Here is a 24,740-nt window from a genome sequence, read left to right as displayed (position 1 = left end):
ACTTTGGGCCATAAGAAGCCATGGAAAGGGATTTGAAGGCAAGTGATGTAATAAAAATAGTCCTTAAGAAAGACTAGCCCAGCAGCAATGATGGGATGAAGTTAGGTAAAGGGCTGGAGAACAGAGACAGAGATGAAAGGATACTATAGAGTAATGGAGGAGGCACGCAGTGAAGCATTCAAAACAACAGCAAAAAACAATGGATTCAGAATTTCAGAAGGAAATGATAAAGGCTTGGTGACTGAACAGAAAAACCAAGACACAAGAAAATCTCAGGAACATTCTACATGTCTGGATTTCTGGATAATTTTAGGTTCAGTACCAAAAAACAACAACAAAAAAAATTTAACCGACTTTGAAGAGCAAAGCACTGTAAAATGTATTACAAATTTTTGTAAAACTGTGCTTTAACTGCAAAGCAGGCTAGAAAAGCAAGGTTTATTGATATTTGTATCATTCATTGCTGCAGAAATGATTTGGTGTAAGGGAAAGCCACGGGATGTCAAAAGATTTCACTCATAACTGCAATGGGCTGTTTCAATTACCTCTCCAGACCAGCATCTTTACCTGTAAAATGAGAATAAGAGTATCTGCCTCACCTAACTGTGTTATTGTGAAGATTAAAAAGTATACAAGAAAGTGCTCTGTAAATAGGAAACCATTATATAAAAGTTAGAGGTCTTACTAAAAGAAGTACTAGAAGTACTAAAAAGTAACAAGGGATAAAAGTAATTTAATGTTATTGTTTCGATGCCTCAGGATCATCACTATGAATGTTAACTACTGCCCTGCACTTAATTTATGAAGGCCTTGCGATATATCGAGGTGGAAAGAGTTCTGGACTGATACGCATTTTCAGTTCTTAGGTGGTTTTTAATAGTTTTCCCGTGGAGTCCCCTGTCAGCTTAAAGATTCTCACTGTAGCTCCAAACCTTACTTCTAATTTTCTGCTTTTAATCTGCACTGGACTTATAAACTAGACACCAGATAATGAGTTTATTATTATCCACATGACAGCTCATACAAGAGAAGTGCATACAAAGGGGACCACAGCAAGTGAGGAGTACTTATTATTTTTATTCTTGGATGAGTTCCAGACAAGTAAAGTGTAAATACAACTCACTACCACAGAGTAGCTTAACACCTAAAGGCTTACTGGAATGAAAATAAATATTTAAAATTTAAATTTAAAAATTTATAATTTTTAAACATGCTGTAAACATTTATCCTCAATTCCTCTCTGTAGTCTGCATTAATATCCAAGTATTTTTAAGAGAACAAAATAATCTTTAAGAGCAGTTTAGGCAACAACAATGCTAGTAATAATCAGTTCTTTCCTTAAGCATGCTTATTTTTCTATAATACAAATAGAAAGAGTTATTTAATCTGTTATCATGATTTTAACGACATTCCAGGGCAATATACAATAATAATGGTCCAAAACCTGTTAACTTTATACAGCATCAGGGAGAAAATAAAATGGCCTCAAGAAGCACAACTTCCACAGTATTAGAGATAATTATTAGATTAGTAAAATAATACTGTCTAGGAATTGTTAACTTGAATACACTGACTTTATCCAAGTACACAGAATATATTCTGTCATCAGAGAATTCAATTTGTAAACATAAAAAACAAAAACGCACAATTTATTGAAAACAGAAAGGCCAAGATTCACCAGAGCTGATAAGGTGTATGGCAATGTACTTTAGCTGTATTTGTATATGACACTACCAAACACCAAAGCACCCCCTCCTCTGCTATAATCCTCATTTTAAGGTTAGAATTTTTATCCTCCCAAAACCATTTCTAAGACTAGAGCATCTTCTGTCTTCTCTTATAATGGGCCAGAAAAGTCAATTAGAAAGGAGAAACTTATCTTTCTTTTGAAACATATTTCCTTTCTCATGAAACTTCTTTCTACTATCCTTCCCTACCCTCCCTACCCACCCAACAGCACTGCACCCAGATCTAGGATAGAGCTTCCTACAGTATGGTTCCTATCCTTGGCAAAATCCAACAGATCACCATGGCAGATCATGCTAGTCTGGCTCCTGTAGCGGAGATGTATAATTAAATAGGAAGCTTTGAATACCTCTCAAGTATTACCATTATTCAAACCAGCGATTTCTTTTTAAATAATTAGATAAAATTCTTATGAATTTTCTCCAATCTATTTTCAGCACACACATACTAAGACCCTTGGCTCATTCTAAAACATTCCTCAAAAAAGTTAAGGTTAGTTATTTAAAAATCTTTTTTCCTACAGGGCGCCTGGGTGGCTCAGTCGGTTGGGCATCCAACTGCGACTCAGGTCGAGATCTCATGGTTTGTGGATTTGAGCTCTATGTCAGACTCTGTGCTGACAGCTCAGAGCCTGGCGCCTGCTTGGGATTCTGTCTCCCTCTCTCTCTGCCCTTCCCCCCACTCGCTTGCGCGCACGCGCGCGCTCTCTCTCTCTCAAAAATAAACATTAAAAAAAAAAGTTTAAAAAAATTACTTCTTCCTAGAGCAAGGTTTCTAAAATGATCACCCATGCAATGGGCTCAAGGATCTGAGCTATAAAGACCTCTAAAGACCTCTTCAATTTACTAAGTCCTAATCGGAGAGATAATGGTAACAGGTCAGGAAGAGAAAAAAATTTGTCTGGTTTCTGGGAGAGGAAAATCAAACCTGGTTTCCTCCCAATGAGGACCCGACAGGTCTAAGTGGTACAGAGACATTACATCTTTCACAGACATTAGAAGATAAAGGAGAGAACAAATCACTGTCACTCTGCTAACAGGCCTCGAAACAGCCTAGACACTTGCATAACCTGATGAAAGCCATCGGAACCCCAGTGAAGAAGGACAAAGAAATGAGAAAGCATTATTAGCTATCCACCTATTATAGAAGGAAACAGAGACTCAGAACTGAGTTCAGTAGCTTTCCCAAGGTCAGACAACTAACCAACACTAAAGCAGGATTTTGTCTCTAAAGCCACTGTGCTTTCTTCTCTATCACTTCCCTCACTACACCAGTTAAAACAGCAAACATCAGATTTGACTTTCCTTCTGTAAGCTTTTGATATCATCCTGACCTGAGACATATGTTCTGAAAATATAATTAGCTCAGATATTAATCAACTTTTCTAATGCCTACATTCTCTATGTCTTATACTATTACGTGTTAACATGCGTCAGAACTATTCCTACTGGACATATTTCTCTCTAAATTTCAGATTTATCTCTCCCTTCATACCCATTTAGTGAGGCAGAAATCTACTAGGTTCATCAGGCTGCTTGACTTTGTAAATGGCATATTCATTTACACAGATAAGTTCTCAGGAAATAAGCTTTGTTCAAAGACTAAAAATTACAAAAATTTTTATGTTTTAGTAATAAATTCTCTATTTACTATAAGAGCAAATCCTTCAATAGCCTGGTCCAAATGCAAACATGTAAAATATCTTTTCTCTTTTTCACTAAGGGTCTGTGTTCATATAATGCCATAAATCAAGTTATTAGAACTTTTAAGACAAAAACCCTATAAATTTAGTAGAACACATTTTAAAATTCCAAAAATAAGAATTCATATAGTTCCTAACACAGAAACAGACTGCAAAATGATCTAAAATTATATGATTTCATGTATATGAAAGAGTCTGAATCATTCATGTATGATAGGTAAATGTATCTGTAGTTAAAATTACATTGTTTTAAGTTATAACCTTGTTTTATGTTTCTAAGTTTCATAGGGTTTTATGTACTGTAAAATTGTCCATATTAACCTTTGACAAGTTTATGCTAGTAAAGGAGATTTGGCACCTGAGCAATCTACTTGAAATAAAAACCATGGGTGTCGCTGTTTTTAAATCCTATCTTCCCAAGTTAGTCAGTCAGAGAAAGACAAAAATCATATGACTTCACTCATATGAGGACTTTAAGAGACAAAACAGATGAACATAAGGGAAGGGAAACAAAAATAATATAAAACCAGGGAGGGGGAGAAAACAGAAGAGACTCATAAATATGGAGAACAAACTGAGGGTTACTGGAGGGGCTGTGGGAGGGGGGAGGGGCTAAATGGGTAAGGGGCACTAAGGAATCTACTCCTGAAATCATTATTGCACCAAATGCTAACTAATTTGGATGTAAATTATAAAAAATAAAAATTAAAAAAATTTTAAAAACAAAGAGTATTAGTAAATAACATAAAACCTCAGGATATATGAAGGTCAAAACTTTCAAGGTCTTAAATTATCTCAACTTTTCATACTGAATTACCATGTATATGATGTTTCCTGTTATTCTTCCATCATTTTGTATTAAAACAAAACAAAACAAAACAAAACAATCATGTCTTCCTTTCTCCCTTCTTTGACAACTACAAATACCACCTTATCTTTTGGTGATTCAAAAAATCTTAAACCAATTATATTAACTAAACCATTTTGATTTTTGATAATGGTCTAACATTTGCTCCAATCTTCATTCGCAATAATAATAAATGCTCAAGTCAAATCCTTTTTATAGATCCAACTATGACATCCGTCTAAGTCTTGGACTTATTTACATGCCTTTTCCTTTCCTTTTTAGGTTATCAGACAGATCAGAGGTCAGCAACATTTTTTTTTAAGTTTATTTATTTATTTTGAGAGAAAGAGAGTGAGCAGGGGAGGGGCAGAGAAAGAGGGAGAGAAAGAGAATTCCTAGCAGTCTCTGCACTGACCCTGGGCTCAAACTCAGCAACCGCAAGATCATGACCTGGGCTGAAGTCAAGAGTCAGACACTCAACCGACTGAGCTACCCAGGTGCCCCAGCAAGCTTTTCTGTAGAGAACCAGAAATAAATATTTTAGGCTATGCGGGCCACAGGGTCTTCGTTGCACCCACCCAGCTTGCAGCTGGAGCCGTAAGAGCAGCCATACATAATACATAAATGAATGGGCAGGGCTGGATTTAGCTGGCACCTACTGGATTTGGCCCATGGCAGTAGTTAACTGACCCCTGAGCTAAGTCATGGGAAAAATAGGACAAATTGTGCTACTACAATCACCTGAGGTATCTTACTACTTAGGCTGACGAAAAAAAAACACTCATAGCCATGCTGAGTTTAGACTTAAGCACTAAATCCATTAATCTTGATCCAAAGAGTGCTAAAATATAATAGTCCACCGAAATTAGATTTTACTTTTCAGAAAGCCACACATTTGGTTAAGCATATTACCAGATAAATGAGGCCCTAACTGAGGTCAGGCTTTCAAATCTTCTCACCTTGATTCCCTTTCTCACCTTATTTCCCCAACTCACCCCAATTCCACTGGACACAATACTGATTTTGTTGTTGTTGTTGTTCCAGGAAGGCCAAGGCATCATCATCTCCCCCCTACTATATATAAAGTGGTTTCGGTTTCCCTTATTCTGTTACCAGATAGAGTTGAAGGCTGACTTCATGCCCAATTCCCCTTCTCCCTTGCTGCCTTTCACTCTATAAACTGGACAGGTTAAATGCTTACTTTCTCAGCCCTTCTCGCAGCTTAGCATGGCCATATAATAAAGTTCAGGACAATAAATATCTCATGAAAGACTGCCGGCGGTGGGGGCGTGAGGGAGGGGAGGTGAGGGGGCACCAGGGGCAGTACCCTGAGAAAGCTTTTACATTTTTTTAAAAAAGGAGCTGGAGTCACAACTGCCAGAATTCCTTCCTCCTCACTTTCTCCCTGCCTTAGAGCAACTCTGATATCTGGAATTAGAGCAAACATTCTACAAGCTGACATTCTGCAACCATTAGAAGAAGCTAAGAGAACTGTAGAGATCCAGTGCTGAAAATTTTAAGCCACTGAAACAATGCCAGAAGCCACTTATCTCCAGAGTGGTTACATGGGAAAAAATAGACCCTGTAAAGTGAATTTTTGTTACAAATGAAAATATTCCTAATCTACCTTTTCTTGGAAGTCCTGAGTCACTACTCCTTGCAAGAAGTGAAGGACCCAAAGTGGCTGAGCACAGTTTGTTATAAATTCTGACCAAATGGCACTAACTTTAACCAGGGAGAGAAAAGTAGCAGGAGGAAAATCACAAAAGAGGGTCGAGCCTGAGTTGACAGCCTAGGTACAATAAAGTCAATGAAGGCAAAGAAAAGAGAAAAGCCAAGATGATTATGCAAATGCTAAAGAAACAGAAAATAAATAACTGGAAAAAGTATACCACTAGATTGTGGGGAAATAAACTTAAAAATGCTCTACTCAGCAAATCAAATCTGAAAATTCTGATTAATTTCTAATGATGTATTCCCACTGTTAGAAGAACAGAAGTTAAGAACTCAGCTTTTACAGTTACATTTTTATGCTTTTCCCCCAGTGAATTAATTTATCTTCACACTTCTATTTCCCTGGTATTCACAAGGGTATAGTTACTGTCCATATAGGATTATTTTTGACACTTTAAGAGTCTTTGAAATAATTATTAATGATCAAGTTACTGATGATATTGACAGGAAGGACACTGGTCCCTTCAAGTAGTCATATACTAGATTAGCTGGCTGATCCATCAGCCTAGTTTTAGGGATAGTCACTTCTCTTATATATCAACGCCACTGCAAAAACACCTAAAGATAAGTAATTCCACCCAGTCGAAAGAAACTTCATAAATATGCTTATTTTAACTCACATATTCCCTAAAGTACAATTCTTAAGTTGAAAGTTATTTTAGTATCTTACAAATAATGCAGTATTTATATTACACACACACACACACACACACACACACACACACACCTCTCTCTAGTTCTAGACCCGATAGTCTTCTCCTCCATGAGAATTTTGGTGATGTTATGCTGTAGTGTAAACACCTATCAATTATAACACCTACAAATTACAATGGATTTTTTTATCATTATTTATTATTTTTATGATTTCAGAGTAGAATTCCTTAGGGCTGCCAAAGCTTTAGCTGGAAAGAATACCAAACACAAAGAGGTTTCAGGCTCAACTGCAGTAGTGGAACAGAATTTAGGAAAGTTCCAACACTACATTTTAAAGCCCAAACATCTTACTGTCTTTTTTACTTGACAAATCTGTGCTCCGCAGTGTAACAGCAGCAGCAGAACAGCTGGGTGGCCGTATCAAGCACAAAGGAAGCAACAGCACATGCTGTTAAGTGTCATTTTGATTGCCTAAAAATGGCACCCATGCAGATTTATTCCCTGTTATAAATTAGAACAATTATTTCTCTGGAGTTTTACGTTTTCTTCATGAAAGAGTCAAACTCTCTGCACATTAAAAAAGAGGACTTTCAAAAAGGATATCTTCCCTTTCTTTGATGATCAGTTCATTCTGTTCCTCCAACTGCCTGATCTTCTTCTCAAATGATTCCTGCTCAGCTCGGAGTCGTTCTTCTGTCACTTCCTTTTCTTCACTTACTCTGAAAGAAATACAAAAATGGAAAGAAAATGCCTGTGAGGATGAGATAAAATATGTGCATATAGCTGTCATTTACCAAAACTAGATTTCTTCCAGAAGTGTGCTGATTTCTTCAGGGATACTCTTCAGTATCTTCAGGGTCACTCTTTGCTTTTTCTTTTTTGTTTTTTTAAATTAACCTTTCATGAGGCAATCGTGCATACCTTTGTAATAAAATATGAACATGATTTTTATATCAAAAATGTTCCCAGTCATCAGAAGTATCTTAAATGTGGAAAGTCCTAAATAGAAAATAGGCTCCCAGTTGCAACCAGGACAGAAAAATATTCAATTTTTAAAACACAGTTTCATTTCTTACCAAAACAGGCACAATCACTTTATTTTTATTCGGATCTTTTTAATATTTTTATATAAATCCTGTCAATGAAATAAAAATCTATATATCTCTTAAACACTTCATTAAATATACATAGGCAATTTTACTCTTTTCCTTGGAACTGATACCTTGCATTCCTCAGTAGCATATAAATAACTAGACTGGAATAAAAAGAGGGTATTAACTTAAAAAAAAAGGTTTACATTACAATTATTCTTAGTACAAAAAGAATTAAAAAGTGTTAAAAAAAAAACTGACCAAAAAAAAAATCTGTATCCTTAATGTTTAACTGAAAAGTATTCCAACTCAATCCTACCAGAAAGAGGTGATGGTTTCTGACAAGAGCAGAGGGAGGAAATCATTTAAAAACCCAATTAATCAGCAATAACATTAAACCTTATCTTAGTTTTTTTTAATGTTTGTTTATTTTTGAGAGAGAGAGAGAGAGAGAGAGAGAGACAGAGCAGGAGTGGGGTAGGGGCAGGGGGAAAGAGAGACACAGAATCTGAAGTGGGCTCCAGGCTTTGAGCTGTCAGCACAGAGCTCGAGCACAGGGCTCGAACCCACAAACCTTGAGATCATGACCTGAGCAGAAGTTGGATGCTTAACCAACTGAGCCACCCAGGAACCGCCCCCACCCGCTTTTTAAAAAAATTTTTAAAACTGTTTATTTATTTTTGAGAGAGACACACACAGCAGGTGTGGGGGAGGGGCAGTGAAAACTTATCTTAAAACGACAGCCCTAATTTTCATGTTACTCTGTGCACAGAGATGTTAGCCCTGAGTTCTGCTACTGGTGCTTATTCCTCCAAAACATTTATCCTACAAGATCATACAGCAATATGTGTAAGTGAGATCCACAGGGATTCCTTTGGGCTCCTAAATTTACTTCCTTCTAGACCCCCGCTCTACTTGAAATCAATGAGATAACAGAATGAAAATTAGAATTTTGAAGTTTGAGTTGATTGCATCTCATCTTTGAATAATTTGTGTGAAAGTGCACGACACACAATAGTGTACAAAAAAATAGGTTTATTTCTTCTTCCTCATCATGACATTAAAATCATTTTCCCAACTCCTGTTATTCATGCTCAGCATACTATTGGGCCCATGAATGGGATTCAGGCCCTTCCTTCTATGAGGGTAATCTCTAAAATTGATTACAAGTACAAGGAACCCAGACAACTAAACAAATATACACAAGATGACGATTTATCCTCTGGTCTCAGGTTAACTTGCCTCCATTGTTGCCATCCCTTTCCAGGGCCTTCCCCTTTGTTGTCGTCACTGTCAAGCACACTTGCACTATCTTTCACAGTAATCCCGCCACCTCTCAGTTTTTCTAGAATTGTCAAACATTTGAACCATTAACTATTTCTACCACCCAAATTTCAATCTGTCAACCAGCTTCTGAAACATTTTTGTCAAAAAACGGTTCCAAATCAGGTAAACTCCCAAGTTATAAAGTAGAAAATCATGTATACATGGAGACATTGGAAAACTGTGCTAATTTCTCTGAACATCATTATTCTTCCTCATAAAGAAAAAAAGCTAGACTAGATCAGGCATTTTTTAAAATTCTCTTGAGCTAAAGTTCTATTATTTCCTTCGCTATACTCTAAATATCCTGATACTGTATATGTGTCCTTCATAAACATGGAGAGCATTTGTAAAGGAATAAGAAAGAAGTTCTCAAACATTTGGTCAAGGTACAAGGAATACAATACTATAATCTAGGCAAAAGTTATAGCCATAGGATGAGAGAAAGTAGATTAAGAGAAATATTAAAAAGTATAAACATGCAAAATTTGGCATAAGGATAGTGCAAAACATAAGAACTGATGAAACTGTAGGATTATGCATAAGATAAAGATGAGGGGCACCTGGCTGGCTCAGTTGGAAGAGCATGCAACTCTTGATCTCAGGATCATGAGTTTGAGCCCCACACTGGGTGTAGAGATTAAAAAATAAATAAACTTAAGAAAAAAAAGATGGATTAAGTGATGCTATATATTGTAAGGAGAGAACAAAAACTGTCAAGGTGAGAAAATATGTAGCAAAATCTCTCCCTATTTAGATTGGTAAAATCTTAAACAAGACTAAAGAGGAAAATTCATAAGTAGATAAGCAAATATTTATTTTTTTACTTATTAAAAATTTACTCAAAGCCTACTATAGAAAAAAAAAATAATCAAAGTAACTTTAGCCAGTTACAGGGTACCCAAAAGAAACCTAACAATGGTTCTCTATCATTTCAAGACTATTCATAAAAGTCATACAAATATAAAGAACAGCCCAAAGATTTGTCTTTTCAGCAAGTAATGTACCAGAGTCATAAAAACAGTTTAAAAAAAAAAAAAAAAGGTAGAATGCCAAATTTACCTTAACATTAAACTAAACAAAGACATTATCTCTAGAGCCTGCCAGGTCAGAACATATAGGTATTCACCAACATTTACTTACTTCCTTTGTCAGATCTCAAGGAGATCCATGAAAAGTCTAAGGATCAGTAAGGGCAGAAATGTTTATACATATGTCTCATAATGCCAGAGTCCACAATAAGCTTTCCCCAAAACTTAAGGTACTCTATGCAGAAAAATCACTCTTCGAAATTTAGGAGTATGTTTGATAAAATGTGTTGCTATACTACTTAAACAGGGCTTTTTCATTTTAATCTTTTCTGTTTGCTGCTATGATAAGACTACTCTTTAGCAATTATTATGCTCTGGAAGACTATACACTTAAGCTGTGTTAAGCACAAAGGACTACACTTCTTCTCTAGGCCTATCTAAAGATATGTACGGCTTCTTTGTGGCCTATTAACCTAGTTAATATGAGCACATATATTAATACAACCTTTAAATGCAGAGGAATTACCAATAAAACAGCCTCCAGATTTGATACCCACTCTGAAATCTGTCTTCTTGTTTAATTTATGTTCAATAATATTTCCCTTGAGGAATACATACAAGAAAATATCTGGTATCATGATCTACATTTTTCATCAAAGCATTCACAGACCACAAAGTAACATAAAAAGACCTAATCCTTTATCTCATGTGGAGTATAGCAGTAAGTTAATTAAGAAAATGTGAATCTAAACATAGGGAAGGGAAATATTTGACTAATAGGATTAAAAAGTTACAACTGGACAAGAGAATAGTCCCAGTGTGGTTTGTTAATTATTAACAAGGAGGACAACAGTCTGTTCATGAAGAAATCACCATTTTTGGCATTTATTTAACACCTCAGAGTATTCCTTAAAAACTTCCACAAAATAGGGGCACCTGGGTGGCTCAGTTGGTTAAGAGTCCAACTTCAGCTCAGGTCGTGATCTCACTATTCCTGAGTTCCAGCCCCACATTAGGCTGTGCTGACAGCCAGAGCCTGGAGCCTGTTTTGGCTTCTATGTCTCCCTCTCTCTCCCTCTCTCTCTGCCCCTCCCCTGTTCACACTCTATCTCTCTCTCTCACAAATAAACATTAAAAAATTTTTTTTAAACCTCCACAAAATATACTCTTATCTATCAATAGAGAATAATTTATATCCTTAGATAATGAAGGATATTCATTATCCTTCATATTCTTCACGGTTGAACTGAAAATTGTGCCAAAAGTACTTAATTTCTTCGAAGTCTTACATTTCAGCTTAAACATCGCTGCATATTTTGTATTTTCCCATATAAAACAATATTTTCTGTTTTAATATAAAAAGTTTTCCCACACTCATCTATTCTTCATTTTCTAAAAGCTGATTTTTTAGTAAAAGATTTATTTTATGGTTTTGCATAACCTTGGTGTTCTTCCGTATTCTCCAGGAATGGGTACTTTTACACTAATGTGAAAGACAAGGTCAAGGCAGCAAAGCTTGTATTTTAAAGAGAATTACAGCTCATCGAATGGTCAACCAGATAAATTTCTTGCCCTGTTTAATGTCTTGTGTTTGGAAGCTGGGGATGTGGGTTCTAATTTATAAATTCTGTATATCAACCTGGTAAGCTTTAGAGAAGGAAAGAACAGATTTCATAGGACATCTGGCAAACAGAAAGAGACATACTGTTTTCAAACTGAAGTAAACACAAAGTGGGGAAAAAAGCTATCATCATTAAAAATATTTCAGTGCAATTACCTTAAGGCCATCTTTACAAATTTTAACATTTGGCTGTTATTTTATTTTTCTATTTATTAAAGTAATTTTTAAATGTTTACTTTTGAGAGGGGTGGGTGAGGAGGGGTTGAGAGAGAGGAGGATAGAAGATCCGAAGCAGGCTCCGCACTGTTAGTGCAGAGCTTGATGTGGGGCTCAAACTCATGAACCGTGAGATCATGGCCTGAGCGGAAAGTGGACACTTAACCGACTGAGCCACTCAGGTACATTGGCTGTTATTTTAAATGTACCGTCTGAAGGAACACAGGTGCTTTAAGAAATCAGAGACATACCAAGCTATGTCAAAAGGGCTCTGAGAACAACAGAGTAATATCAAATGAACACAGATGCACAAATCCTCAACAAAATGCTAGCAAACAGAATCCAGAAACATAACAAAAAGATTATACATCGTGGCCAAATGGGATTGATCCCAGGAATTAAAAGTTGGTTTAACACTCAAATATCAATTAATTTAATACACCATATCAATACATTAAACAAAACCCACATGATTATCTAAGTAGATGTGGAAAAGTGCTCGAAAAAATCCAACCATGATTCATGATTAAAAAAATAATAACTCAAAAAACAGAAAGACAAGGGAACTTCCTCAACCTAAAAATATACTATTTATGAAAAGCCCACATCTAATATACCATATCTAATTGGAAAAGACTGAATGCTTTCCCTCTATGATCATGAATAAGACAAAGATGTCTGGTCTCGCCACTTCAGTTCATGTTGTACTAGAGATTATAGCTAGGGAAATTAATTAGGAAAAAAGAAATAAAAAGCATATAGATCCTAAAAGTAGTAAAACCATCTCTATTGCACATGACATGCTTCTAGATATAGAAAATCTAAGAAGTCCACTAAAACACTACAAAAATTAATGAAGGAGTTCAGCAGGGTTACAGGATACATGATCAATGTACAAAAATCAAATATATGTTTATATACTAGAAGTAAGTAACTCCCAAAAGAAATCAAGGAAACAATTCCGACTACATTTGCGTCAAGAAAAATCAAGTATAAAGGAATAAATTCAGCAGGATTTTTCAACACTTGTTCACTGAAAACTAAAAAACATTATTAAAATAAATTAAAGACCTAAATAAATGGAAAGGCATTCCATGTTCATGACTGGAAGACAATATTGTTAGGATTACCCTTCAGATTCAACTCAATCTTTTTCAAAATCTCGGCTGGCTTACTTGCAAAAATTGACAAGCTGACCCAACTACAGAAGTCATCTGGAAATGAAAGGGACCCAGAATATCTAAAATATTCCTGAAAAAGGAGAAAAACATGGAGAACCCATACTTTCCAATTTTAAAACTTAGTACAAACCTATAGTAATCATGACAGTGTAGTACTTGCATGAAGATGGACGTAGAGAACAATGGAATATAAATAAATATTCACCTTCCATATGGTACCTTGATTTTTCAACCAGGATACCAACAAAATCGAAGAGAAAGAATAGTCTTTTCAACAAATGGCGCTGGTACAACTTCCTATCCACACGCAAAAGAATAAAATTGGGCCCTTACCTCATGCCACATAAAAAAATTAACACTTCCTGAATCAAAGACTAAAATGTAAGAGCTAAAACTATAAACTCCTGGAAGAAAAAAAATGTATACATCTTTGTGATCTTGGATTAGGCAATGGCTTCTAAGATATGTAGGACATCAAAAAACAATCTACAAAAGAAAAACAGACTTCATCAAAATTAAAAACTTTTGTGTTTCAAATGACCCCATCAAAAAAGTGAAAAACAATGCACAGAATGGATAAAAATTTTCAAAATAATGTATCTGATAAGGGACTTGAATACAGTATATCAAAAACTCCCAAAAACTCAACACTAAAAAGACAACCCAATTTATTTTGAAAAAAACTTTTAATGTTTATTTATTTTTCAGAGAGAGACAGAGCATGAGTGGGGGAGGAGGAGAGAGAGAGACGGAGACACAGAATCCAAAGCAGGTTCCAGGCTCTGAGCTGTCAGCACAGAGCCTGACACAGGGCTCGAACCCACGAACCATGATATCATGACCTGAGCTGAAGTCGGATGCTTAACTGACTGAGCCACCCAGGCACCCCAAAAGACAACCCAATTTGAAGCATCTGAATAGACACGGCTTCAAAGAAGAAACACAAATAGCCAAAAAGGACATGAAAAGTTGTTCAACATCATTAGCCGTTAGGTAAATGCAAATCAAAACAATTAGACAGCACTTCAAAACCACTACGAAAACATAATTGAAAAGACAGATAATAACAAATGTTGACAAAGCTGCGGAGAAACTGGAACCCTCATAGATTGCAGGTAGGAATGTAAAATGATGCAGCCACTTTGGAAAGTAGTCTGGCAGCTCCTCAAAAAGTTAAACATAGAGTTACCATATGACTCAGCAATTCCGCTCCTAATACACCCAAGAGAAATGAAAATACATGTTCACATAAAACTTTCATACAAATGTTTATAGCTATTATTCATAAGAGCCAGAAAATAGAAACAACCCAAATGTCTACATCAAGTGATAAATGGGTCAGCTAAATAATAAAAATGCATATTGTTTTTAAAACGCTAAGAATAAAACACATTTTCCAAGGAACAAAGCATAAAAGATAGTATAATTATATAATGCCTAAAATGGTGGGATACCTGATCATTTATATTCATGTTTAAATGTGCACCTCAAAAAAGTTAGCATTCTAACAGTCATTTGTTACTTTTTTTTAATGTTTATTCATTTATTTTGAGAGAACACTCGCGCGCACACACACACACACACACACACGCACGCGTGCACATACACACGTGAGCTAGGGAGGGGCAGAGAGAAGGAGAGAATCCCAAGCAGGCCCTGCACTGTCAGCGCAGAGCCCAAATGGGGGCCTATCTCACAAACCATGAGACCATGACCTGAGCTGAAATCAAGAGACAGCTTAACCAACAGCTACCCAGGCCCACCACTCACTAGTCACTTCTTTTTAGTTCAAGTATATACTCATTTCATGAAGTAGCTCTAATCTTAATACTAAAATCTGGCAAAGACATAGAAAACAAAAATTAGGGTCCAATCTATCTAATAAATATAGCTGAAAAAAAAAACCCAAAACAATTATTAGCAAAGCAAATCCAAAGATCCAGAAAGATAATACATCCAAGTAGAGTTTATCCCAGGAAAGCAAGACTTCTGTAAGAGTTGAAAATTGATGTAATTCACCATGTTAAGAGAATAAAGGAGAAATCTTAAATGCTCATCTATAAATGCAGGGAAGCACTTGTCAAAATTCAACCTATTCACAATAAAAACCTCTACAATCTAGGGACTGATGGAATTTCTTCAATCTAATAAAGAGCATCTATAAAAACCTATAGTTATTATAGCTATAAGGATGGAAAAAAGAACGCTATCCCTAACCTTGTACTTAAAACATGAATGTCAGCTATTACTCCTTCTATTTAACACTGACTGGAGCTCTTAGCCAGTCCAATAAGTTAAGAAAAGAAAGTAAAATGCAAAGAAAGAAGGAAGTAAATTTTTATGTGCAGATAATATGTATGTATGTATGTATGTGTGTATGTAGAAAATATTAAGGAATCTATGGAAAATATATTAGCACAAGTAAATTTAGGAAAATCACAATGTTATTATGGTAGCTAGCCTGTAAAATGGGTCCCAGTGATCCCATCTCCTGGTATTCATATCCTTGTTTAATCCCTTCCCCTTGAATGGACCTAGTGACTCTCAAAACTGACTGGATGTCACTTCTGAGATTAGATTACAAAAGATAGGTTACAAAAGATAGATTACAAAAGATAGGTCTTGATTACTCTTGCTCACTCTGGTAGAAGCCAGTTGCCTAGTCGTAAACTACCACATGGAGAAGCCTTTGAAACAAGGAATGGAGGGAGGCCTTCGGCCAACAGCCAGTAAGGAACTGAAAAAAGCAGTGTCAGAAAGATATTACTGGAAATTGAAGAAAGGGGAAGCATTGCATATGGTAGCAGGGAGTGTACCGACATTTTTAGTAATGTGGAAAGTAGGATATGGGCCTAATGAAGTGGGCCACAAAAATATCCAAGGAGATTTCCAAGTGTTGAAGGTGCTGCCTAGTTTCTTCCTGGTGCTTGTGGTGAATTGGGAGGAGAAAAGATAAATTCAAGGCAAGACAATATTAAACCAAAATGAATCAGGATTTCTCAACCTTTCCAAATAGCAAACATGATAAAAGTAAGACACGTATTCAAAATAAATTTCAAATCCAAGACACTACCTGGAAAAACAAGCTGTAGAGATAAAGTCAGGGGTGTAACTTGTTAAGACCTTAGAAAGATCAAAATTGATGCAAGAGAGTCATATAAAAGGCACTGTGAAAAGATTAAGACTGGGCCTCGCCAATCCTCTCAAACAATAGGGTCTCTATTAAAAAAAAAAAAAAAAGAAAGAAAGAAAGAAAGAAAGAAAGAAAGAAAGAAAGAAAGAAAGAAAGAAAGAAAAAAGATCTCTAGTATTTTAAATGGCTAATATTTTGTGATAATGTTAGGCAGCCATAGATAATACAGATTTTAACATATTAATCAGTTATTTTAAATTCCTCATCAGATCATTCCAACTGCATCTGCTTCTGTTGCTTTGCCTCTTTTCACATTTTCCCTGGTCTTTTCAAATGCTCAGAATTTTATTGACATCTGGATATCTTGGAGAGGTCAGTAAAGACTGAGGCAAATAATTTCTATACTTGAAAATGGGCAGACCTTCCCTTTGGTTAGGTTTTCAGTGCAGGAATTGTTTATTTAATCAGAAGTTAGGCAGTTTTGATGTTTACTGTTGCAGTGGCTACCCTCCAAGCAGCAGAGGCTTCAAATTCCCCTAGGTATAACTTCTTTTCACGTGGACCAGATGTTTTTCTCAGTGTCTGCTGTACCCTCGGCTCTGTGTCTTCCATCCTAGGGGTTTTGTGTTTTGTGAGTTTCTTTCTCATCACTATTCAACTGTTACTTTTACTAGACACTGGTTAGCCTGTTGGTGGGGATCTGGGTTGGGGTGGAGTTCTCCGTTATTCTAATTAGAGCTGTGCTAATTGGAATGTTAGCCGGTTTAAAAGTGTTCCTCTCTCTCCTCTATATTGTAGTTCTGAAACTGCAATTCTGAGATGTAACCCTGTAATCCCCTGAGGTTATTTTCCCCCACCCCCAGCTTCAGTGGTTTCTACTAGTGCCCTAAGGACTACAGTTTATGGTACTCCCCCTTTCTGACCTTATGGGTTTTGCTACATAGGAGAGATACAAAAGCAGGACCTAGGACACATTTGTGTCCTTTCCATAGCAACTGTTGTTCCCCTCTCCCAGGCCTACACCAAGAGAAATGCTTTATCAGGGCTCTCATCAAGTAGGGCTTATGGAGAAAACGTCTGCAAGACAGTTCAAGCTCCATCTATATTTGATGCTCCAGAGGGCTCCCCACTCTCTCCTGCCCACATTTGCTCTCCATCAATTTGTTACCTATTGCAGCTGAAATGTCCTTACCCACTGCCAGCTGTGCCTGTCCCAGGTAAGCTAGTGCTCACACTTCATCTTTCCCTGTACGCACATGTCTCTCTTGAGATTTCAGGTTATGGTTGCTTTGCAAATTGAGCTCTTTGATTGTTTCAAGAAATGTCCTGAGTTTGTTTCACATTGGTTTCACCTTTCTTGCTTTCTTTCCTTGCCTCTTCTTTTTTTCCCTTTTATAATATAAGGTTAGGAGCAACATCCTCTACAGTCACTTAGACCTACCTACATAATCATTTATATGTACTTACATATTTATTTCATTTTGCTTTTATTAAAATAATTCAACAGGAGGCAATTAGACTGAGGTGGCTTTAATGCCTTACCAGCCTAAGTAAGCAAACCAAAACTTACACCTATAATGCCTCAAGGTTAAGAAATCAAAACCTAAGAACAATCCATCTGGAACAGCCACCTAGCCATTCCCAAATAAGGCAATGGCTTATCTTAACGCCTGGCAAATACTTTCCCTGACTTCTTCCACCTGTTCTCTGTAAAAGTCTCTCCCCTAGCTCCTATTGGTGGAGGGTTCCTAATACTTCTGGTTCTAGGCTGCCTGATTTGAATTGATTTTTGCTAAAACTGAGTCTTAAAAATGTAGTATGCCTCAGTTTATTTTTTAATGCTCTTATTTTACTAACATGCCCTCCCAATTTTCAAAGATGGAAAAACTTTAACAACATAAATGACCACAGTATTAAATGATAACCCACAGAACTACTATAATATTTATTAATGTTAAAAGATAAACTGATGCATATAACATTATGCCATGCATAAGGGGAAAGAATGCTATAGAAAAATTAACCTCTTTTAGGAAGCAGTATCTGGCCAGAAGAACCATTAAAAAGACTGTCGAGTGTATGCTAGTCACTTAAAAAAACATTCTTTGAATTGTAGAGTTCAGAATAGACAATGTGAAAATGAATTTTGGCATACTAACTGTTCTGCAGGGTCACGATACATTGAAGTTCAAAGACTGCCTTTCTACCTAAAGTGAAAAGTTCCTTATCTTGTCTTGAAACATTATACCATCCAACATAAATACTATTTATGCAAAAAAAAAAAAAAAATTCACAGAGGCTTCAAACAGGAAAGCATAAAAGCCCCTGAAAAATTAAAGTCTAATTTTCTTATTATACTGCAATGTACATTTAATTACGACCAAAAAATTATGATTAGTTTCAAAAAATAAAAGACCAGAATAAATATAAAATAATAATGATCTACTCATTTTACAATGGGAAACTAATGGCGCTACACTTTCTATTTTTCTTCTAAGAAATGGCAAGTAGAAATAGCAAACTGTCCTCTGGGAAAAATCAAAGTATCTGAGCTTAAAAAAGAACCCTGTCCTCAAATGAGTTAGTGCACAAGTATGCACTGGGGAACCATGCATTATTCGACACTGTAGGCATAGGACATGAAATAGAGGGGGGTTTTTTAGGCTTCTTAGAACATGGCTCATATACATCAAAAACTGCAATTGTAGCCAAGATTATTTTTAAACTTTTTTTTCCTTTAAAGACTGTGGGACAGTGTACTTTCTGCATTAGTCTATGGTACCCTCCCCATCTTAAAAAGTTTCAATAAAAAAATGCATATCCATATATAAAGAACTGTCACCATCTTTCAGCAGAAACTACAATATTTTGCAAAGCCATTCATTTTTCAAGTCCCCATAAAATGACACTCCTTTTCCCATCTATGCAAACAATTCATTAATTCTACTGTAAAAGACTTTCTGAGGTCACTTAATTCAGCAATCTTGAACCAAAAAAATTCTCTCTTATCCTAATACCTCCTAGAAAGATCAATCAATAGTCCACTTATCCTTCTGCAAATGTAAATCAATGCCGGACACCTCAGGGAAACCCCTTCATTTACTTGAAACCCATATATCAAGTCATGTCTTACACTCTCCTCCACAAACTAAATAATTCATAACACTCCTAATTTATCTCTGTGGTATCTATTTTCCAATAGCTTGTAAATTTGGATTTGTATTTTTATTCTATTCTTTTATCAGTGTACTTAACACAAGTGAAAAAGTTCCCTGTGCATATACAGATTATTAAGGACACATCTAAAGATTATTAAAAACTTACACCAGTTTTTTCTCTTTTTTAATCTACTTGTTTCCTTGCCAAATAGCACAATATTGCTTGCTCATGTTCAGGTTAAATTTAACTATGAACCATGTATTTTTCTTTATGTACTGGGCCTAACCAGTGAGTCTGTCTCTAAAATGAATTTCTAATTTATTTTTATCCTTAGACATATAATAACCTGTACTTGTCACTACTGTCTTTTATCCTGTTTGAATGAATCCATTTTTCAACCTATTATGCCAACTCTGAATTTTATTTATATCTTCTATTAACATTTATTCTTGTTGAAAAATATCAATAAATCTTATAGGCATCTTTTTGATTCTTTCATCCATAGCACCAACAAAGATATTGACTATAAAGGACCTCACAGCTAGATTTTTAATGGATCCCTCCAAGATATAGATAAGCCAGTCTTGGAATTTAAACACAAAGGGTTTTCCACTAACATTTTTAAAGTTGAGGCCATGTGTTTATTAAAAAAAAAAAAAAAAGCCTATGCTTTTTAAAGGGTGCTTTTCACCTCAAAGGCACCATTTTAAAGAAGCTACAGTATCATTTTACCTTTATATTGTATGTCACCTTGTAATTGAAAAACATGCTATTTGTTTTGTATATTGTGCTGAGAGCTAGTGAACATGATTTTGAAAATATGCTGTTAATGACCAGTTTGAGGTGCTAAAACACTCTCAGTGACTTCTCCCCTAAGTTAATGTTAATAGATCTGCGTAATATCTGAAATTCTTTAAATATGCTATACTTAAATAGATCATAGGACTACATAAGGTTTTCCAAATCTTATGACACTTTCTGCATTTGGTTTGACCTTTATCACAACTGAAGCAATCTTCATTCTTTATACCTAATTTTTACTGGAAAACCTTGAATGAAAACAACTTTTAAAACTTCAGCCTCCTAATAATCCCCTATTAATACTCTTTAAATCATTTTCTATTTATTCAAAAGTCTCTTAGTTAAAAAGGCCATGTACCAGAGAAGGTACATAGGACAGAAAAGAAATAGATGTCTTACCTTATATGACATGATTTGGAAAGCAAAGTATACAACAAATTTAAAACAGTGTGTTTATTTATGAACAAGGAAATATATCTAACTATACTCAAAGAGAAAACTTTTTTCTCTTCTCAAATGAAAGTTGAGCTTTAATTTTCCCTTTTTCTTCTTCATTTTCCACTTTCCTTCTTCTTCCTGAACAATTAATTGACGTGGGGCAGAGTCAGAATCAGAGTGAGATCCGGAGGACACAAGGACACACTGTGCACAAGGAGAACACACTGTGCACAAGGTCTGCCCAGTAGGATGTCAGTGGCCAAGCAGATTGAGAAGGGCGTCAACACATGACAGGTAGTCCAGCATGGGTGTTATAGCCTCAGTGAAATGAGAAGAGCATCTATGTGGAAGAGCTGCCAGGCATGGGTATAAGCTTTTGAAGTGGGTATCCTTGGAGGACGGTAGGAAGGACCCCCATGGAGATTCAGAGCCCAAGTGTGGTGAGGAACGGTCTATGCAGGGCTTGAGAGTAGGTGTTAGTATAGAATAGCCCACAAAGAGTGAAGAGAACACACAAAAACGGTTAACTTTTAGTAGATTATCAGGGTCCAAGGAAGATGAGGAAGACATACACTTATAGTATCGGAGCTCAGGCAGAACGAGAAGGGTTATCCTCAAGAAGGGGCAAGCTGGTAGAATGTCAGAGCCTGAGGGTGGGTGAGGAGGGTATCTACACAAGGGAGAAGACCAACATGGAGGTCAGAGCCAGAGAAGGGTTAGAAGAACATAACTGCAAAGGGGGAGCCTGGTGTGGGTGTCAAGGCCTAAGCAGATGAAACAGGATATCCAAATAGTGGGGACAGCCCAACATGAAGACTCAGAACCAGAATGGAGTGAGGAGGGCATTAAGGCAGAGTTTGGCCCAGACTGGTGTGCTAAAATATAAGCAGGGAGAAGAGGGCATCCATGAGAGGGGGACTGGTGAACTAGAATGGGGAGTAAGAGCTCAAGCAGGATAAAGAAGGCTTCTGTGCAGAATGAGTAGCAGCAGAGGGGGAGGATTAGTTACATGGAGGTAATTAAACAACAACAAAAAATTAAACATATTAAATATGAAATCAGATTGCCCAATGTCAGCTAGGAAAGTTATAATAACATTTTCTCAAGCACTCACAAACATTTATGAATATCAACCATACCTTGGGTCATGAAATAATTTTTTTTTTTTCTAATTTAAAATTCTGGCCAGAATAGGACCAAACTAGAAATCAATAATAGAAAGATAAGAGGAAAATCTCCACTTGGAACACTTGGAAATTATAAAATCCTGTTCTAAATAAAGCCATGGGTCAAAAAGGAAGTCTCAAAGGTAATTTTTAAAATATATACATACTGAATGAAAATGAAAACAAAATCTATGTAGAATGCATATTCTGTAATGAGAGGGAAGATTATAGAACTACATGCTGACAGTAAAAGAGGAATGGTCTCTATATTCCTATGTTTATAGTTTAAGAACCTAAAAAAAGAATAAAATAGATCCAAAGCAACGAGAGAAGGAAATAAGAAGAAAAATCAATAAAATTGAAAACACGAAAAATAGATAAACTCAATGAAACATAATGCTGATTATCTAGACAAGTATCAGTAAAACTGATAAAGCTGGCCTGACCGACTAAAAGAGAAGGTACAAATCAGCACTATCACAGGTGAAGCACTATGCAGTCATTAAAAGGATAATAGAATAGAATACTACAAACAACTTTATGTTCATAAATTTGGCAACTCCAAAGAAATGGAACAATTCTGGAAAACTACAAGCCCCTAAAACTCAACTAAGATGAAACAGACAACCTAAATAATCTTGTAACCATTAAAGAAATTAAATTTGTAATTAAAAAACTCTTTAAAACTACACCTCCAAGCCTGGAAAGTTTCAATGGAGAATTCAATCAAATATTTAAAGAATAATTAACACCAATTTTATAATTTCTTCTGGAAAACAGAAAGGGAGAGAATACTTAACTCATTTTATAAGGATAGTGTTACCATGATACTAAAGCCAGACTATGTCAGTAAAAAAAAAAAAAGAAAGAAAGAAAGAAAGAAAGAAAGAAAGAAAGGAAGGAAGAAAGAGAGAAAAAAAGAAAGGAAAGAAAGCTACAGCCCAATGCGTCTCATGAAACTTGATGTAAAAATTCCAAACAAAATAATAGAAAAACAAACTAGAACTGGATAAAAACAAGGATAACAAGTAAGATTTATTACAGGTATGCAAAACAGGTTCACATTCAAATATCAATTAATAAGATCCACCCTATCAACAGCTAACTCTTCAAGAAAATTCATAGGAAATTAAATGTTTGACAAAAATCTAGCATGCAATCATAACAAAAATTCTTATAAAATGAGGAATAGAGGGAAATTTCCTCAAATTTATAAAGAATACCTACAAAAATTCTACACTTAACATTATACTTCATGACAGACTGAACGCTTTCCACCTAAAATCAGGAAGGATGTCTGCTCTTATCACTCCTATATACATAGCACTGCAATGTCCAACATAAGTGGTTATCAATGGTCATTAGAGGAATACAAATTAAAACCACAATGAGATAACATTAAATACCTCTAAGAATGACTAAAATAAAAATAATTATAACAAATGCTGGCAAGAATGCTGAGGACTTAGATGTCTCTTGCATTGCTGGTGGGAAAGTACGATGGTAAACCACTTTTGAAGACAGTTTCTTACAAAACTAAATATGCATTTATTACACAAAATCCCAAAGAAATGAAAATGTTATACTCACACAAAAATCTAATTCATAGCAACTTCATTTGTAACAGTCAAAAACTAGAAAGAAGGGGCTCCTGGCTGGCTCAGTGGGTGGAGCATGAGACTCCTGATCTCAGGGTTGTAAATTTGAGTCCCAGGTGGGGTGTAGAGATTATTTACAAAAAATTAAAATCTTCAAAAAACAACAAAAACAAAAAAAAACCCAGAAACTGGAAAGAAACCAAATATCCTTCAACAGGCAAATGGTTAAACTGTGGTACATCCCCCATGGAATATATTTAACAATAAAAGGAACAAACTATTGATACACGCAAGAATGTGGATGGATCTAAAAGGAATTACGCTTAAGTGCGGGGGGTGGGGGGGAAGCTAATCTCAAAAGGTAGCATACTGTATGATCCCATTTTTACAGCATTCTTGAAATGACAGCATTCTTGAAATGACAGCATTATAGAGATGGAGAGTAAATTAGTGGTTGCTAAGGATTAGGGAAGGGTGGTGGGAAGACAAATTAGCTATGTCTATAAAAAGACAACATGAGTGTTTTTTGTAAACAAACCATTTTGTATCCTTACTCTGGTGATGGTACACAAACCTACATGTGATAAAATTACATAAACCTAACTACACACACAAGTGAGCACATGTGAAACCTATACAAGATTGATGGATCCTGTCAATGTCAATTTCTTGGTTGTAATATTGTGCTATGGTTAATCAAAATACTAGCATTGGTGAAAACTGGAGAGGGGACATGGGCTTTCAGTCTGTATTATTTCTTACTACTACAGGTGAATCCACAATTACCTCCAAAAAACTCTTTGTTTCTTTTAGAAAATGCATCACCTTGCTATTCTATTTTTGTTTCTGTGAGTCCTGGACTAGAATAAAATAAATGTCCATGAATCTGATACTGATAAAAATAAACAACAAAATAAATACTGAAGTAAGTAAATAAATAAATATAGGAGAAGTGACAGCTCATCCTTAAAGAAGAATTATTCCAAGTAATAAATGAAAAACAAATAGGTTAAACATGAAGTAATCATTAGAACATCACAGCAATGATTGTTGCAGTGAAGTCCCTTTGATGGGTGCTTATAATAGTGGGTAAAAGTTTCAGGAAAAAACAAAAAACAAAAAAACCCAAAAAACAGTGGATTTCAACAGTCCCCATGGACCTCCTCCAATTTATTCATTAATTACAGAAAACAATGCAACTTTTCAGAGAAACCTAGTACACTCTACATCAACGACATTACCATAGTTAAAAGCACCAGCACCAACACATCAACATCATATACCCACACTATAATAAAT

At 35.7% G+C, this 24,740-nt stretch overlaps 1 protein-coding gene and 1 long non-coding RNA gene across 12 annotated transcripts in view; one reads left to right on the top strand and one right to left on the bottom strand.

The window, feature by feature from the left end:
- KIAA1328 (KIAA1328 ortholog) overlaps nt 1–24,740 on the bottom strand; it is a 355,545-nt gene that overhangs the window by 302,691 nt on the left and 28,114 nt on the right. For all 10 annotated transcript variants that reach the window (XM_053206692.1, XM_027068806.2, XM_027068807.2 and 7 more), the window contains one exon: nt 7,287–7,402. In XM_053206692.1, coding sequence (XP_053062667.1) covers nt 7,287–7,402 — 116 coding nt within the window. The remainder of the gene's footprint in view (nt 1–7,286; nt 7,403–24,740) is intronic.
- Nucleotides 1–24,740, top strand: part of LOC128312513 (uncharacterized) — a 93,520-nt gene that overhangs the window by 41,094 nt on the left and 27,686 nt on the right. The gene's annotated exons all lie outside the window — the stretch shown is intronic.

This window comes from Acinonyx jubatus, chromosome D3 (genome assembly GCF_027475565.1).
Source record: "Acinonyx jubatus isolate Ajub_Pintada_27869175 chromosome D3, VMU_Ajub_asm_v1.0, whole genome shotgun sequence".
NCBI lineage: Eukaryota > Metazoa > Chordata > Mammalia > Carnivora > Felidae > Acinonyx > Acinonyx jubatus.
Note: the sequence above shows the minus strand (reverse complement) of the source record. Positions and strands in the feature narration are given on the sequence as shown.